Source organism: Dermacentor albipictus, unplaced genomic scaffold (assembly GCF_038994185.2).
Source record: "Dermacentor albipictus isolate Rhodes 1998 colony unplaced genomic scaffold, USDA_Dalb.pri_finalv2 scaffold_11, whole genome shotgun sequence".
Classification (NCBI taxonomy): Eukaryota; Metazoa; Arthropoda; class Arachnida; order Ixodida; family Ixodidae; genus Dermacentor; species Dermacentor albipictus.
In genome coordinates this window covers 6,571,201-6,587,761 of record NW_027225565.1, presented here as the reverse complement: position 1 = coordinate 6,587,761, position 16,561 = coordinate 6,571,201, and the positions used below count along the sequence as shown (strand labels likewise).

General features: G+C 42.9%; 1 protein-coding gene across 7 annotated transcripts in view; it reads right to left on the bottom strand.

Moving 5' to 3' along the window:
• The window catches only part of LOC139051281 (uncharacterized), a 211,713-nt gene that overhangs the window by 194,710 nt on the left and 442 nt on the right, over positions 1-16,561 (bottom strand). For 6 of the 7 annotated variants that reach the window (XM_070528283.1, XM_070528286.1, XM_070528284.1 and 3 more), the window contains exons 2-4: positions 9,999-10,278; positions 5,545-5,646; positions 3,559-3,609 (exon numbers count right to left, since the gene is read on the bottom strand). In XM_070528283.1, coding sequence (XP_070384384.1) covers positions 3,559-3,609; positions 5,545-5,646; positions 9,999-10,278 — 433 coding nt within the window. The remainder of the gene's footprint in view (positions 1-3,558; positions 3,610-5,544; positions 5,647-9,998; positions 10,279-16,561) is intronic. The other variant, XM_070528287.1, reaches the window with a different exon arrangement.

Below are 16,561 nucleotides of genomic sequence, written 5' to 3'. Positions count from 1 at the left end.
CACCGCGAAAGGTTAGAAAAGCACCCACATCATCATCATCATCATCATCATCAGCCTGGTTGCGCCCACTGCAGGGCAAAGGCCTCTCCCATGCTTCTCCAACAACCCGGTCATGTACTAATTGTGGCCATGCCGTGCCTGCAAACTTCTTAATCTCATCCGCCCACCTAACTTTCTGCCGCCCCCTGCTACGCTTCCCTTCCCTTGGGATCCAGTCCGTAACCCTTAATGACCATCGGTTATCTTCCCTCCTCATTACATGTCCTGCCCATGCCCATTTCTTTTTCTTGATTTCAACTAAGATGTCATTAACTCGCGTTTGTTCCCTCACCCAATCTGCTCTTTTCTTATCCCTTAACGTTACACCTATCATTCTTCTTTCCATAGCTCGTTGTGTCGTCCTCAATTTGAGTAGAACCCTTTTCGTAAGCCTCTAGGTTTCTGCCCCGTAGGTGAGTACTGGTAAGACACAGCTATTATATACTTTTCTCTTGAGGGATAATGGCAACCTGCTGTTCATGATTTGGGAATGCCTGCCAAACGCACCCCAGCCCATTCTTATTCTTCTGATTATTTCCGTCTCATGATCCGGATCCGCCGTCACTACCTGCCCTAAGTAGATGTATTCCCTTACGACTTCCAGTGCCTCGCTGCCTATTGTAAATTGCTGTTCTCTCCCTAGACTGTTAAGCATTACCTTAGTTTTCTGCAGATTAATTTTTAGACCCACTCTTCTGCTTTGCCTCTCCAGGTCAGTGAGCATGCATTGCAATTGGTCCCATGAGTTACTAAGCAAGGCAATATCATCAGCGAATCGCAAGTTACTAAGGTACTCTCCATTAACTTTTATCCCCAATTCTTCCCAATCCAGGTCTCTGAATACCTCCTGTAAACACGCTGTGAATAGCATTGGAGATATCGTATCTCCCTGCCTGACGCCTTTCTTTATTGGGATTTTGTTGCTTGCTTTATGGAGGACTACGGTGGCTGTGGAGCCGCTATAGATATCTTCCAGTATTTTTACATATGGCTCATCTACACCCTGATTCCTTAATGCCTCCATGACTGCTGAGGTTTCGACTGAATCAAACGCTTTCTCGTAATCAATGAAAGCTATATATAAGGGTTGGTTATATTCTGCACATTTCTCTATCACTTGATTGATAGTGTGAATATGGTCTATTGTTGAGTAGCCTTTACGGAATCCTGCCTGGTCCTTTGGTTGACAGAAGTCTAAGGTGTTCCTGATTCTATTTGCAATTACCTTAGTAAATACTTTGTAGGCAACGGACAGTAAGCTGATCGGTCTATAATTTTTCAAGTCTTTGGCGTCCCCTTTCTTATGGATTAGGATTATGTTAGCGTTCTTCCATGATTCCGGTACGCTCGAGGTCATGAGGCATTGCGTATACAGGGTGGCCAGTTTCTCTAGAACAATCTGTCCACCATCCTTCAACAAATCTGCTGTTACCTGATCCTCCCCAGCTGCCTTCCCCCTTTGCATATCTCCTAAGGCTTTCTTTACTTCTTCCGGCGTTACCTTCGGTATTTCGAATTCCTCTAGACTATTTTCTCCTCCATTATCGTCGTGGGTGCCACTGGTACTGTATAAATCTCTATAGAACTCCTCAGCCACTTCAACTATTTCATCCATATTCGTAATGATATTGCCGGCTTTGTCTCTTAACGCATACATCTGATTCTTGCCAATTCCTTGCCAATACCCACATAAGCACAGCAAACAAGTTGCTACGTGAGGCGGTTCGACCGATTTCTGTAGAAGCGTCGTTCAAAACAAGTAATTGTTGTCCACTTCCGGCTGGCTTTTCTCTACTTCCTTTTTAAATAAAAAGATGTTGATCCATACATAGTCTCATAAACAACGGCTAACTTTTTTATTATTCGCTTATGCTTGCAGTTTGGTTGTTGCCTTGGCTCCCTCCCGTAGTAGATCGCTTAATTTCTCAACTGCTTGCGATTTTTGTTTCCAGTTGCCAATTTTGCACGAAAAGCGCTATACAGTTAGGGAAACACAGACGAGGTAATGGGCGACAGTCATCTTGCTTATGGGTTTAAGGGTTATTGCAGGGTTTCATGATGGGCGCTCTTTCACATTATTTTATTTCCCACCTTATCTAACCCATATCACGTGTATATGGTTCCCGGCATCTGCCAGCGTCGCGGTGAGCCGTAACTCAAGGAAATAATGAAGCAAAGGGAAAAGTTAAACGCAATTGGCGTTTTCGCCGGCCGCAACTCGTTCCATTCGAGTACAGAACAGCTGAGTAACAGCCACATCCCTCTCCTGGTCCGTGGATCAGCCTAAAAAAAAAGAAGGCTGAACTAACAAAAGCAACAGCTATGCGCGTGACGGTTGAATAGATGGCGACAAATGAACGCATCTCGAGTTAATCGCGCGGGTGCGGAATCTATGAGAAAACTGTCCTTCACATTACAAGAGATGCCGATAACTACCGCCATCTAAAAGGAGTGAAAAAGGCAGCATAATGCTGACCGATGAACAGCTGCCAAGTCTCAACATTGATCTGGCGGCGCTTTAGCAATGTGTGAGGAGTGGTGGCGTGGGTGGGGAGGGGGGGGGGGTATGCCACTTGATTTCGGGGGGGGGCCCGGGCCCCCCCGGGCCCCCCCTTGGGTACGTGCCTGCCTGGTCTGCATAGGCACATGGCAGCTATCAATGGCTGGCCGAGCCAGATAGGTGCCCTCAAAGACATTCCAGTTCTGTTGCTGCGGACTCAAGTTTTGAATCCATCACATGGGTGTAGTGTGTTTGCATGTTTTTACAGTATGTTGTGACCCCCGCCATTTATGTAATGGGGCTTCACGAATCCTCAACATAAATTGGAGTGCCTGATCTGCATTTGAGGTCGCCTGTGCGGTGGTTCAAAAAATTAAACACTGCAGAAAAAAGCAGATTAAGAATTTAGCTCTTTATTGGGCGATCTTGTGCCCAGAAACACAGGCGACACTCAAATCACAGCAATAGCAGTGAGCACATTCATTTATTGTGAAATATAAATGGACCGACCAAGTCCATCCACGTATTTATACACATTTCACTTCATATTCCAGAGTAATTGCTGGTGCTCGGATAAGTTGAAGAAGGTACAATACTATTTGTGTTGTTTGTGCCCATAACCAGATTGGACAAAACTCTTTGGGTATAACATTGCAGGCCACATTAAATTATTTCAGATGCATGTAGGCACGTCGTGCACCAAGCTACAAGCAATAACAGTGTATTAAAAACAGGCACCAGCCAAAGGGAATACAATGTGTGCATGTCAATAAAAACAAACATTAAAAATTTTACAGAGTGCTTTGACACAAAATTTCAGTTATATTCCATAACAAGAAAAAAAATATGAAATATGAGAAGAAAAGACATGAGGATGACACTGGGCACTCCCAGTTGTTGTGAATAATTTTCTGAGGTCCATTAACAGCACACACTAAACAAACTGCAGTTATATAAGCCCTTCATCTTCACCGATTTGGATGACTTCATGACACTAATTTCAAATGTCTTGGACTCACCATGTGCAGCTGCATACATAGCTTCAGTGTCAGGAGTACGGCCTATGAATGCTGTGCAACGAGAGAAAAAGAAATTCACCATTAGACATCAACCCAGGAGGGGCCCAGCAATGTGAACTCATAAAACAAGAAATGTTTCAGAAAAATAACTGCGCAATTTTGATTCTACAGTGAAGTAGAGCCCCGTAAAAAATTCACTGATGATTACAATACTCCCTAATGCGATATTAAAGTGCAGCTCTATACATGTTTTCATTTCGCGATATATTAGCTGGCGTTGCAAACAGAGGAAAGTGTGGTACAACTGCCTCGCTGATCGGGCGATCGCAAGGAGCAGCTCAGGGGTGATGCGTGGTCGCGATTCACAGCAGGTGCCGCGGACAGACCTCCCAGACGGTGCGCACTACTCTGGTGCCATCTCGAGCCATCGTCGCCTCAGCGCACGTCTTGCACAACGCTACACTTTTCTTCTCACATTTCTACCATACCCTCCTCCTCCACTTTCCTCCTCGCACTCACTGCTTTTTTCATTGCCTGCTGCACTCAGCATTCACTCTTTCATCTGCTGAACTCGTTCGCTTGACTATGTCTGTAACGACGACGCTCAACGCAGGAACAGACACGTAAGAGTTGCATTCTAAAATTCTGAGAAAGTAAAACTTTGTTTATGATAAAGAAAAGCTCTAGTAATGATTGAACTGTCAGTCTGTTCTGTAAAACATCCTGATATTTATACTAAATGTCGCGTCAAAAAGTGTTGGTAGGAACAGGAATGGGTTGACGTGAACTCTGGATACAACCAGACTGTTTGGGCAAAGCGCAGGGCATAATTACATGTGCTGTAAGTGATTTTCTTAAACCCCTCAAAGAAACTTGGCCTCACACTCCACACGTCCGGGGTATCTGAAGAGACACAATGAGGGTCTGAAACCTTAAGTTCAACTTCACATTCTCCATTGAATTTCTACACGTTTTCACTTGTTTGAATGGAATGGCTGATAACGCAGAGTGCAATGCCTGCAGTGTTGAGGAGACTATAGAAGATCTACTGTGCTACTGTCCATCTTTTGAATGGACATGACCTCCGCACCGCTCTAAATCAGTTAGATAGAAAACCATTCACCTTGAACAAGATCTTTGGGGCCATAGCTTCACATATCGCAGCTACAAAAGGCCACAAAAGCACTGCTGCGATACTTGAAAGCTACCGAATTGAGTCACCGTGTGTGATCCAGACTGAGTGACCGATCGGTATCCCTAGCGGACTTTCTCTTCTTTTGACCTTTCCCTACCCTTTTCCATCTCCCTAGTATAGAGTAGTCCACCGAGCTCAGTCCTGGTTAACCTCCCTGCCTTTCATTTATCATTTGCTCTCTCTCTCTTTCTCTCCACACTAAGTTGTTCAAAAGGCAGTTACCCAATGTCTTCAATAGAAATCATTGTAGATTATCAGTCAGTCAATCAGTCAGTCAGTCAGTCAGTCAGTCAGTCAGTCAATCAATCAATCAATCAATCAATCAATCAATCGATCGATCAATCAAAAAATCAATCAAACGATGTCATCTTCAATATAATAGTTGAGGGTCACTACTAATACTGATACACATCAAACATTCATGCTTGCTCAGACAAGGGCTCACTTGAGATTGCTGCTGCTATAAACAAACAAACAAATAGCAACACTACCTACAGCTTTTGCGTGCAGTAGTGGCACGCCTTTCTACTTTTTTCTCTTTATAGAGCTTATGAAATGTAATAATTATACAGAAAAGTAATGAAGGATGAAAAGTAATCAGTCCTCCAGTATAGTATGGGACCCATATTGGCACATGTACATGACTACTACATGACAATATCAAGTTTGCCTCATCAATCAGTTGGAGAAAGTACATCTTCCTACGTGGTTTATCTATTTCAACTATGACAAAAGACTGTAAAAGTTGCTTATGGGATCTCACTACAGGAAAAAAATGTTTTTGAGCAAACCTTGTGGCCAAAAAATAAAGCTTGGACCCCAGATAAGTTGACCAGAGTAGTGATGAGGGCTTGTTGATATGGCACCCTGACTTGAGTTTGACTTGAAAATCCCTACATGAGTAAAACTCATTCTTGGCACAGAAAGGGTCAGGAGGTCAGAATCATCACAACTTGTTTTTCAATATTCATCTATACTTTCTAGGACACAGCTATGACCCTTTCATTGACAAGGCTGATAAAAAAGCACATGACCAGACAAGTGGACGGGATTCATCAAGGGCAACACACACCTGCCCCAATATTACAATTCCGGCACAAGACAAGTGTACCACTTGAAAGAAAAAAGTGACATAAACCCATGTGTAGCACGAAGCTACGTTTGGGTTGACTGAGCTACACTTGATTTGCCTTATTCCTTGTTCCACCTACTGTGGACTTGCCAAGACACACAACATATCCGAATCCCTGAACGGTCTAGTTCAAAGTGTCGGGCCTTAAGTGACAGGCAAGCTGAATTCAGCACAAAACAGGGCTGCACGCATTTATATTATATATATATATATATATATATATATATATATATATATATATATATATATATATATATATATATATATATATATATATATATATATATATATATATATATATATATATATATATGTATATATATATATATGTATATATATATATATATATATGCTACTATGCCTTAAGGCATCCCTCCTCGAGTTACAAAAAATTTGTCTATGCACACATCATGCCAATCTGACACTACTGGATACACCACTACTGACAGAAACCGAGATGTCACCTCTGCTTGAACTTCCGCATCACTGCCAAAATGTTGCCTCCCCAAAAGTCAAGATGATCTTGTACAGCATGGAGCGAATGATATCCAGAAACCAAGAAAGAGTTTAGAAATTATTAAAGTACTAATCTGCATACATTTTATCAATTGTTCCATAACGAGTGACGGTCAGCCAGACGGTATTCATTGTGTCCATTCATGAACCTGCTGTGAACTGCTTGCACTGCTGCCCAACTACATTATCATTCATAACATCTGGTCACATATTTTGTATAAATGCTGTAGGACAGCTACTGGTGTTAGCTTCTTGGCATGCAAAAACACGATTACACAATGAATCCCCAAGAGGTGGGAGAGTGTACCAGAGCAGCCATGTCCTGTTTCACATCGCTCAAAGAAATCTGCTTCTTCTGCAGAGAGCTCACATCATAATGTCACCAATACAAGCTCATCCTCTTAGGAAAACTATCACCATTTTCTGTGCATCCACAATACTGAAACGGCTCACAAGGCAACATTTGTCAAATACAGTCGAATCTCGCTACTACGAATCCCACATTAACGAATTTCTCAAATTTACGAATATTTGAAAAATACCCACCAGATTGCCTATAGCATTTCGAATGTAAAATATTTCAAAACTATTAATTTCAATACAGCGCATATTTCAACATAACACACATAGTTTATTTTCCCCTTTATAACCAAGGAACATCAGTATTACAGATTTGGCTAAAAGTAACAGCACCGCAACTCTTGCGTGAAACAAACCACGAGTGCGGTAGCTATCACCATCACCATGTCGAGTGCCAAGTGCTCCGCCACAAAGTTCACCAAGAACTTCCCGACAAAGGTTTGGCAATATTCATGCGAAATCCAACAATGAATGCAGCTAGCGACTGTGCCAAGAAGAAGCAAAAGCAGTTTTCGCTGCAGGACAAATTGGATGTATTGCAGGAAATCGACGCAGGGAAAAAGCAAATCGATGTGTGCAGACAGCGTGGCATTGCCCCATCAACTGTCGCGACCATTTCGAAAGACTGTGACAAGATTGTCAAGCTTCACCGGGAATCGCAACTCGCTCTTACGAGGAAATAGCTGCGACTGGGAAACTTTCAAAATGTGGACCAAGCTGTTCTCACATGGTTCAAAAATGCCAGACTGTCAAACGTTCCCATGTCTGGCCCAATGCTCCAAGAAAAAGCCCGCAAATTAGCCGATGCACTTGAAATAACTGGGTTTGACGTCAGTGCGGGTTGGCTTTTTCATTTCCACCAAAGGAATGGAATAACTTGGCAGGTAGTCTCGGGCGAGGGAAAGGCTGCTGACAGAGAAGCCGCGGATTCCTGGTGCAATGATCGTTTTCTAGAAGTGGCTGAATAGTACTCTGAAGACGATATTTTCAATGTGGATGAGACCGCATGTTTTTATCAGCTCCTGCCAGACTGGACGATGCACTTCAAAGGGCAGCAGTGCAAAGGAGGGAAGAAGTCGCATCTTCATGTGACAGTCCTGCTCTGCTGCAATACAATAGGCACGAAGAAAATTAAGCCGCTCGTCATCGGCAAGTACGCAAAGCCTCACTGCATGAAAAATGTAATGTCGTTCAGGTACGACTACCGTGCCAATAAACGAGCCTGGATGACCAGACAAATCGTTTCCGAGTGGCTCATCAAACTAAACAACCAAATGAGGAGGAATAACCAAAGAATCCTACTGGTTGTTGACAACTGCTTTGCTCACATTGTGAATGTTCATTTGACGCACGTTCACTTGGAGTTTCTGTTGCCAAACAACACGTCCTTGCCGCAACCCCCAGACCAGAGCATTATAAAGAGTGTGAAAGCAGAATTACATAAGCGTCTTGTGTAGCGGTTGATTATCAACCTCTGCCTAAAGCAGCTTACTGCAATCAATATTCGTCAAGCAACGGAAATGCTCACAGGAGCTTGGTGGAACTTGACGGCGTCCACCATCAGCAACTGCTGGCAAAAAGTAGGGCTTGTCAAAGCACCTGTGCAGCTTCAAGATGACCTGGAGGTGACTGACAACAACCCAGGAGACCTGTGGACCAAGTTTGCGGAACTACTGCCCGCCGTCTCTTCTTTCAACAACGACTACGTGGAGAGTGACAGCACAGCAGTAGCGGCAACTGAAGAGATCGTTAACTGCATTCGCAACGTCTCCAGTGACGACGCCGACCCGAAGGAAGACGACTGTTGGTCACCGAACACAGAAAACGAGATCATGTTGAACATCGATGTTTTAGTGCACATGAACAAAGTCCGCACTTTCATCACTCGGTGCAATGACGTACCCAATGAGGTAGTGCACAAAGTGGAAGATGTAGACGCATTCCTAATCGATCGTGTGTGCTGCACGCACCAGAAGAAAATCACTGATTTTTTCAAATAAAGCAGCTCTGAAGTGAGTGAAACATTTTTATTTCAGAGCATGCATGTCTGCACACGTGTCTGCTGCCAAGGTACGTCATTTTCATTTCTAGGTTTGTCCACTGGCTTATAACCACAAGTTTTTTATTACAACGATATTTGAAAATAACGAACAATTTTCGGCGGTCCCGCGTAATTCGTTATATCGAGATTTGACTGTAGGCCGAGGTTCAGGCAGAGGTGACCCCCTGGTTTCAATCTGTAGCAGCAAATTAGCATGATACCAGCATATCAAACTTAGAGCTGTGCTTTGACAAAGACCTACAAAACGATGGCTCACACCTGCAAAAATAGCCGATGCATCCCTTTATCTGACAACAAATTTTTTTATGATGCGAGTCATCTGAATTTAATCAGAGCCTACTTTCTCGACATTTCTCAATTGTATTGTTTCATATAAGTATTTACCTTATGTATGCTTTCTTTAGCTTCACTGTCTGTTGTCTTCAGGAGGTTCTTGCTAAATATTGAGCCTCTCGGCCCCAATTTCTCTCACTCATCACATTTTGTACATTTCTGGAATGTATGTGCCGGGAAAAGGAGATATTATTTGCCATTAATAAGCACTTTAAGCTCCTGCCGTAGTCCTCAAATATTTGTAGTCTGGAAGAAGAACATTGTGGGGAGCCTAAATTCACGTTATAAAGACAGGTTAATGGATGATGACACAATAAAAACATATCCCTGCTTAAACTACATCCAAGTGCTGAAACTCCGCATCAATTTTTTTTTTTTTTTCAGAAATGCATGGATGACAAAAGTGACCCAAGCTCATTGAGTAATGATAATGCGCTTAATACATCTGAAGTGACAATCCAGCTTTGATAATCTAAGGAATCAGAAACTTGCATTTGTAGTATATGAAGCCACAACAGAGAGAGCCAGAGCAACAAACTCCAGATCACTAACCCTGGAAATATGATTTCACAAAACTACCCAACTTCCACTCACATTCAAATCAGCAATCTAGTCAGGCTCAAGGACTTGCTAACGTAAAGCTTCACATTTCTGTACGGCTCTTAGGCTGATCCCAAGTGTTGCAAAGACCTGTAACCAGTGCATGCTTTCTTGCGATGTCGAAAGCCAGCTGCTGCCTCACACACACACATACACAAAGTTAGAAAAGATGTGCTAGTGGCACAAAGGCAAGGTATGGCCAAAAAGTGCCATGCCAAGGTTAGAAAAGGGCTGTTGCTCACAGTGCAAAGCCGCTGCAACCAAGGACCAGATGGGGGGAGCAGCAGCAGTGCGCAGTGGGCCTGGAAGAGGGTGGGGCAAGTCGTGAAGAGCTGAAGCCAAAGCTCGAACTGCAGCTGCTGCACGAGGTGCACTCCAGTGTTGGGAGCAGTAAAGCACCAGATGAGCACCACAGGCCAGGCAGAAGTCACTTCCATCAAGTGGATCACGCACGAGGCCCCGCCAGCAAGGCTCATGGACACAGGTCAAACCTGGACCCTCACTCAGCTTACTCGCATCGTCCTGGAGAAAGGTGGCATTTACTGTAAGCCTCGCTTGAGAAATTGGTAAGCCAATAAAACCATTGGTGATAAATGTGTGTATATATAAACAGGATTTGGACAACCTTTCATAAATAAACTAAAAGCTCAAAATAAATTTGCACCAGTACGACATGGGTTTTTTTTTTTTAGCCGGAATTATTGCCTCGAAAGCTGTTTTTATGTTTTTTTGCTCTATTGCAAAATGTTCTGGAGCACCAACAAATAATCTAACAAGTCACTCCAAGCCTTTTGTGACGCACATTTTATATTTATAAATAAAAGCTAAATATATAGATTGCAACTTCAGTAGTCTAATAAGGTGTCAAAAGGACATCCCAAATATCTGTTGAATGAAACTGCTATCGTACATGCTTAAGGTATCAAGGTTCACCTGAGTTTAGTGAAAGTTATTGCTGCTTTCCAATGCCAAGTACAAGCCGCTGAACATGTTGCTCATTTCTAAAGAAAAGAGGCAATAGGTGGCAATATAACTTCAAGTTCAGTAACTCCCAAGTGTATCCACATGTTAAAACTGTAATGAAGCAGATGCGCCTCGTGTTTCTTATAGCAGCTTGGAGACGACGACGACCCGTGCTGTGATTTGCAGGAGAGCTCGGGCTGTTCACTTCTGCTAGGCTGCTGTTTATCTGCTGCTTCTCACCTTTAATTAAACATCATTACACAACTATAAAAGTTACTGCCCTTGGCAGCATGAGAAGCTTAATTACAAGCCAAATATGGTTATGCATCCCACTGATGATGTTCATGGACACCAAAAATCCTTCCTTAGACTTCAAACTTTATTATAACAAAAACCACTCCAAAAAATACATTACTTGCATAGATGAGCTTTAGCAGCACTGCACACACACTTGTTGCAGCCAACACTTTCACTTGGGCACCCACTGCATTAAACACTTAGTTTAGTGCCCGTATCAAAGGTTTATCTGCCCCATATTTTTTTAATGCATTTGCATTACGAGTGTCATAATGGGGGGAAAAAAATCAATGTGTGTGAAATGCGGGAAGCTGGTCAGGTGGTAGAGGTAGAGAGGGGATGGGAGAGCTTAGAAGAGTGAGTGAGTGAGTGAGTGAGTGAGTGAGTGAGTGAGTGAGTGAGTGAGTGAGTGAGTGAGTGAGTGAGTGAGTGAGTGAGTGAGTGAGTGAGTGAGTGAGTGAGTGAGTGAGTGAGTGAGTGAGTGAGTGAGTGAGTGAGTGAGTGAGTGAGTGAGTGAGTGAGTGAGTGAGTGAGTGAGTGAGTGAGTGAGTGAGTGAGTGAGTGAGTGAGTGAGTGAGTGAGTGAGTGAGTGAGTGAGTGAGTGAGTGAGTGAGTGAGTGAGTGAGTGAGTGAGTGAGTGAGTGAGTGAGTGAGTGAGTGAGTGAGTGAGTGAGTGAGTGAGTGAGTGAGTGAGTGAGTGAGTGAGTGAGTGAGTGAGTGAGTGAGTGAGTGAGTGAGTGAGTGAGTGAGTGAGTGAGTGAGTGAGTGAGTGAGTGAGTGAGTGAGTGAGTGAGTGAGTGAGTGAGTGAGTGAGTGAGTGAGTGAGTGAGTGAGTGAGTGAGTGAGTGAGTGAGTGAGTGAGTGAGTGAGTGAGTGAGTGAGTGAGTGAGTGAGTGAGTGAGTGAGTGAGTGAGTGAGTGAGTGAGTGAGTGAGTGAGTGAGTGAGTGAGTGAGTGAGTGAGTGAGTGAGTGAGTGAGTGAGTGAGTGAGTGAGTGAGTGAGTGAGTGAGTGAGTGAGTGAGTGAGTGAGTGAGTGAGTGAGTGAGTGAGTGAGTGAGTGAGTGAGTGAGTGAGTGAGTGAGTGAGTGAGTGAGTGAGTGAGTGAGTGAGTGAGTGAGTGAGTGAGTGAGTGAGTGAGTGAGTGAGTGAGTGAGTGAGTGAGTGAGTGAGTGAGTGAGTGAGTGAGTGTGCGTGAATTCATATCAAAAAGCTAATAAACAAACCTCCTTTGATATTACTAATAAAAATCGGGCCCGTCGGTTTCCTTTCTTCTTGATCATTATATTATATATATATATATATATAAAATGCAACTGATAGCGGTCTGTTCCAGACCACCGTCAGTTGCACTTTGCTTATCAAAGAAGCAGGTCATGTGTCGAGTGAGCTTCAGAACAACACTGGAATGTGGTGAACGCAGTTTAGATCACTGATTCAGGACCTCAAAGGGGTGCAACATAACGATAAGGCATTTCTCTCACATTTACCGCTAAATCGGCACTGAACTTTATTTTGACTACCCATCAGCAGTAGCAACCTGTTTCACCACACTTACTGTGTCAAAAACTAGTCATGTTCAGATTGTTGTTGGCCCAAGAAATTCGCCAAAGCCAACTTGTGAAGGAACTACCTCCATGTGCTGCAGCTATTAAAACTAGGCTAGCACCAGCCCAGTGCAGCTTTGCAATCTGACATTTTAAACATGCTATGCGCAAGATAATTTGTGATCAACTTGATGCACCTCCAAGCTGCAGCCATAATATTTTTAGCCACAAATAAGTCTACAATCATTCCACTATAGCCAGATGGGCTGATGGACATTTAGCCCACTTGATTCACAAAGCCATTGAGAGGATGCCCCTTGCTCTATCAAGGTGTCACTGTGGGCAATAATGGCGCAACAAAGTGAAAGTAACCCCCAAAACTTAAAAGTGATCAGATCAGAACACACCCAGGGTTAGCATGAGTGTTATGAAGTAGCACATGATAATGGTATGGTCTTGTGGCCAAATCCCATTTACCCAATTTTAAAAATCATTACTATATTAGGAATCTTATTCAGTGTTAACGGAATTACAAAGCATTGAGCAGACTAGATGCTATCGTGGCCAGTATAATCTAATGATTACTTTTGCTTGATTCTAGTCCTTTCTTATAAACCGCTAATCATGATCAGCTGATAACGCAGGCAAAGAGATGCTCACGCCATTGGCAAAATATGAAAAGGAAAAATATTGAAATACAGCTGTTACACTATCCCAGGCTAGATTTTTTCTTGAGAGAAAAAATTATAAAGACAGTTTCCCGATGCCTAAATGTAACCACATTATTCTGTGATAACATCCAACAACACATCTGCACCAGTGAGCCCATATCAAGTAGCTGCAGCATATTTTACTTTAATGCTGACAGTTCATGGCAAGAGGTAGTGCTTCTAATATGTACCCACTCAACCACATGGCATCACTGAAGCACCAGTGCATGCCTTGCCAAGGATTACTGAATTGAAATTACTGAAAATGGCATAAATCATGAGAGAAACATTGGTTTCAACAAAGAAGAAGAAAAATTTATTATAGGTCTGTTTGATTCACATGCAATGCCTGAATCAAGCAATGGCATCCTTTGAACCATGGCATTTGTTTCAAAAGGTGCAAGGCTATTTCATGAATTCTGCGTACCCTCACTACTAACAGTGCCCACTTGGTGCAGACATGCAGGCGTGATGCGGCAGAACAGCAAAGAAAGCAACACACAGGCGTAAGCGCAACTGAAACTCCGCTTATTCGCTTATGCTGTGTCTACACAATACGGGTTGTGCTTACGCCTCAGAAGCCGACCATACCTGCGGTTGGGACTTCTCAAACTGATGAGGACTGCACACATTAGGCAGACAAAACATCACACCTGCACCTCAGAATTAATTTCGAGGGTCGCAATGTACTTGTACCACTGAAGTTGAGCTGCACAATTTGTGAACTTCTTGTGCTACACCATGAACTCGTTCACAGTGGAGCAGGCAAATCAAATGGACCTCACATGACAACTCTAGTCTTGAGTTGTCTTTGTAGAGTTGGCACTCGGTAGTTCTTTTTTAGACCTTTCCGCAGCATATCACAACATTACCTACAACACTCCGTCGAATACTCTGGAAGAAGAAGGCTTAGGCAATGGCTAAAAGACATTTACCTAGAAAATACTGTTAGTGTTAATAGGAAGGGATGAAGAGCAAAGAGAAAGTTGAGATCTCCAAAGGACTGAAAGAATGGTACCGTTTATCACTTCTGTTGTTTAATATGTACATGGTAAGGATGGAAAGGGCACTAGAAGAAATCAATATCAGGTTTTATCTCTCGCATGAACAGGCAAGCATAATAGTAGAGCAGTAGCTACCAGGTTTGCCTTATGCAGACAACATTGTGTTCTAACAGACAAAGTGATATGCAACATCTGGCTAATATCTGTGGACAGGAAGGCGACAATTAAAGATTGAAATTCAGCATTTAAAAATTCGGTCTTATAGTATTAAAAGAAACAGTGAGCAGACGGTGTCAATACAGGGCCAGGAAATACGTCAGGTAAAAGAATACAAATATCTTGGTGTATGGATAAACGAGGGCAATAGATATACGAAAACAGGAAAAAAATATTAGCAAAGGGGAAGAGAAATGCAGCCATAATGAAACACAGAGCACTACAGAGATACAATAAGCAAAAGGTGCTATGGGGTATGTGAAAAGGTGTACATTTGGAAATATGGTTGTTTGCTTAAAGTCAGAGGTACAATCAGGACTCAATGGCAACCAAAGGTCAGTGAGACGCCATTCATTGGGTGCTCACATCAAGACTACAAATGAAGCCGCATAGGGTATGTGATATGGTATTGACAAGTTTTAAATGAGGGAAGCTCAGAGTAAAATTGATTTCATAGAATGACTGGGGAATGTGAAAGAAAATAAAATGGGTTTCGAGAATGTTCAAGTATTTGTACAGAAATAATATGGACTCGTAGTGTAGGAAAATAACTAAGTTTACTAGCAAGTAAGCAATCAGTATACTAGTAAGAAATATGGCAACGAAGAATGTTAAACACAAAGTTGGAGAGGCTGAGACAATTTCCTTGGTGGCGGCAATGGAAAAGAAGCTAGCTATGAGTAACTATACCTAAGAGGTAAAAATGAACTCAGGAAAGAAACAATTTATAATAGCTCAAATGGAAGCTATTTACTTTTCAAAGCAAGATAAGGATGCCTTAGAATACATACTTATAAATCGAGCTACGCCAAGGAAGAAGCATGTGCTTGTAGCAGTAAAGCTAGGGAAACTATGAAATGTTTTATTAGAATGTGATGAAATCTACCCTGCTCCTTGAAGCTTCCCTTGGGTTCAGGGACGACAGGGGAAAGTAAACAAGTCAGCAACATGGATTAGTAAAATGTGATTGCAGGTTTGGTGGCAGAAAAGTTGGGAGCCCACAAACAAAGGAGGCATACAAAAACAAAGTTCCAAATATTGGTTCAGAATGTTTGGTGCTGGGAATGCTTTATCTGTTAAAAAATTATAGGTAAGGCAATAGGTGTCAATAAGAAAATCTTTAGAGGTAAAGTAAGAAAATGAGCTTGGTGGCGAAACCCACCGCTCCATTTCAAAGGGGCACTCGTGGCATCCATCCTCTTGTTGCGACCCCCTCTCCAAAGAATGACGGCTATTGGGGTCTCACAATTAAAGCAACACTAGGGAGAAGTGCTCGATCTCAAATCATTCTTCTAAGGGTTCTTTAACGCGCACATACGCAGTTCAGGAAAACGAAAACAGACAGTCACCCAGCACAAACACAAGCGTATGAATTACCTTTGGTAAGCTCGCGATGTACACAATGGTCTCAATGCGGGACAAGGCATTCCGTAACGCTTCGAGTACTCATTCGGTTCATGATTTGGTTGTGATGATCGATGCTGCGTGAAGTGCACGTACAGCGGCCGTACTTTGCAAGAATGAAAATCTTCATTTTCTATTCTTTTTACCCTTCCCCCCTCCTCCCCCCCCCCCCAATCAGTGGCTGGCATTAAATTAGTTTACGACAATATCGGCCACTCGCTGCGATTAAGTATTGCTGCATAAGACGGCCCCAGGAACCGGTCTTTACCAAAGCTGAAGCAGGGTGTCAGACCGGGCTAGTTGGTATTCCAGGCGAGAGTGACAAGCGCAAGAGTAGTCGCGGGACACTAAAAAGGCGACAAGGACAAGCTCCTTGTCGCCTTTTTATTGTGCCGCGTCCACTCTAGCGCTTGTCAATTCAGCGTGGTTTACTACAGCAGTGCCGGATAAATTATACAATCAGTGTACGTATATTTGAAGTTTCAGACTCACGTCAATCAAGTGAAAAGGTGGAAGTGGGTAAAAAATCCCTAAGGACGCCCACTAAGCTTTCAAGCTTAAAGAAAAAGAAAGGCTCGATCTCCCGCGTTAACGCTGCAAACACATCCACAAACGCGCTGGAAACGCATCGTTTGTAGCAGTTGGTAGGTGCTTTTAATGCGAAATG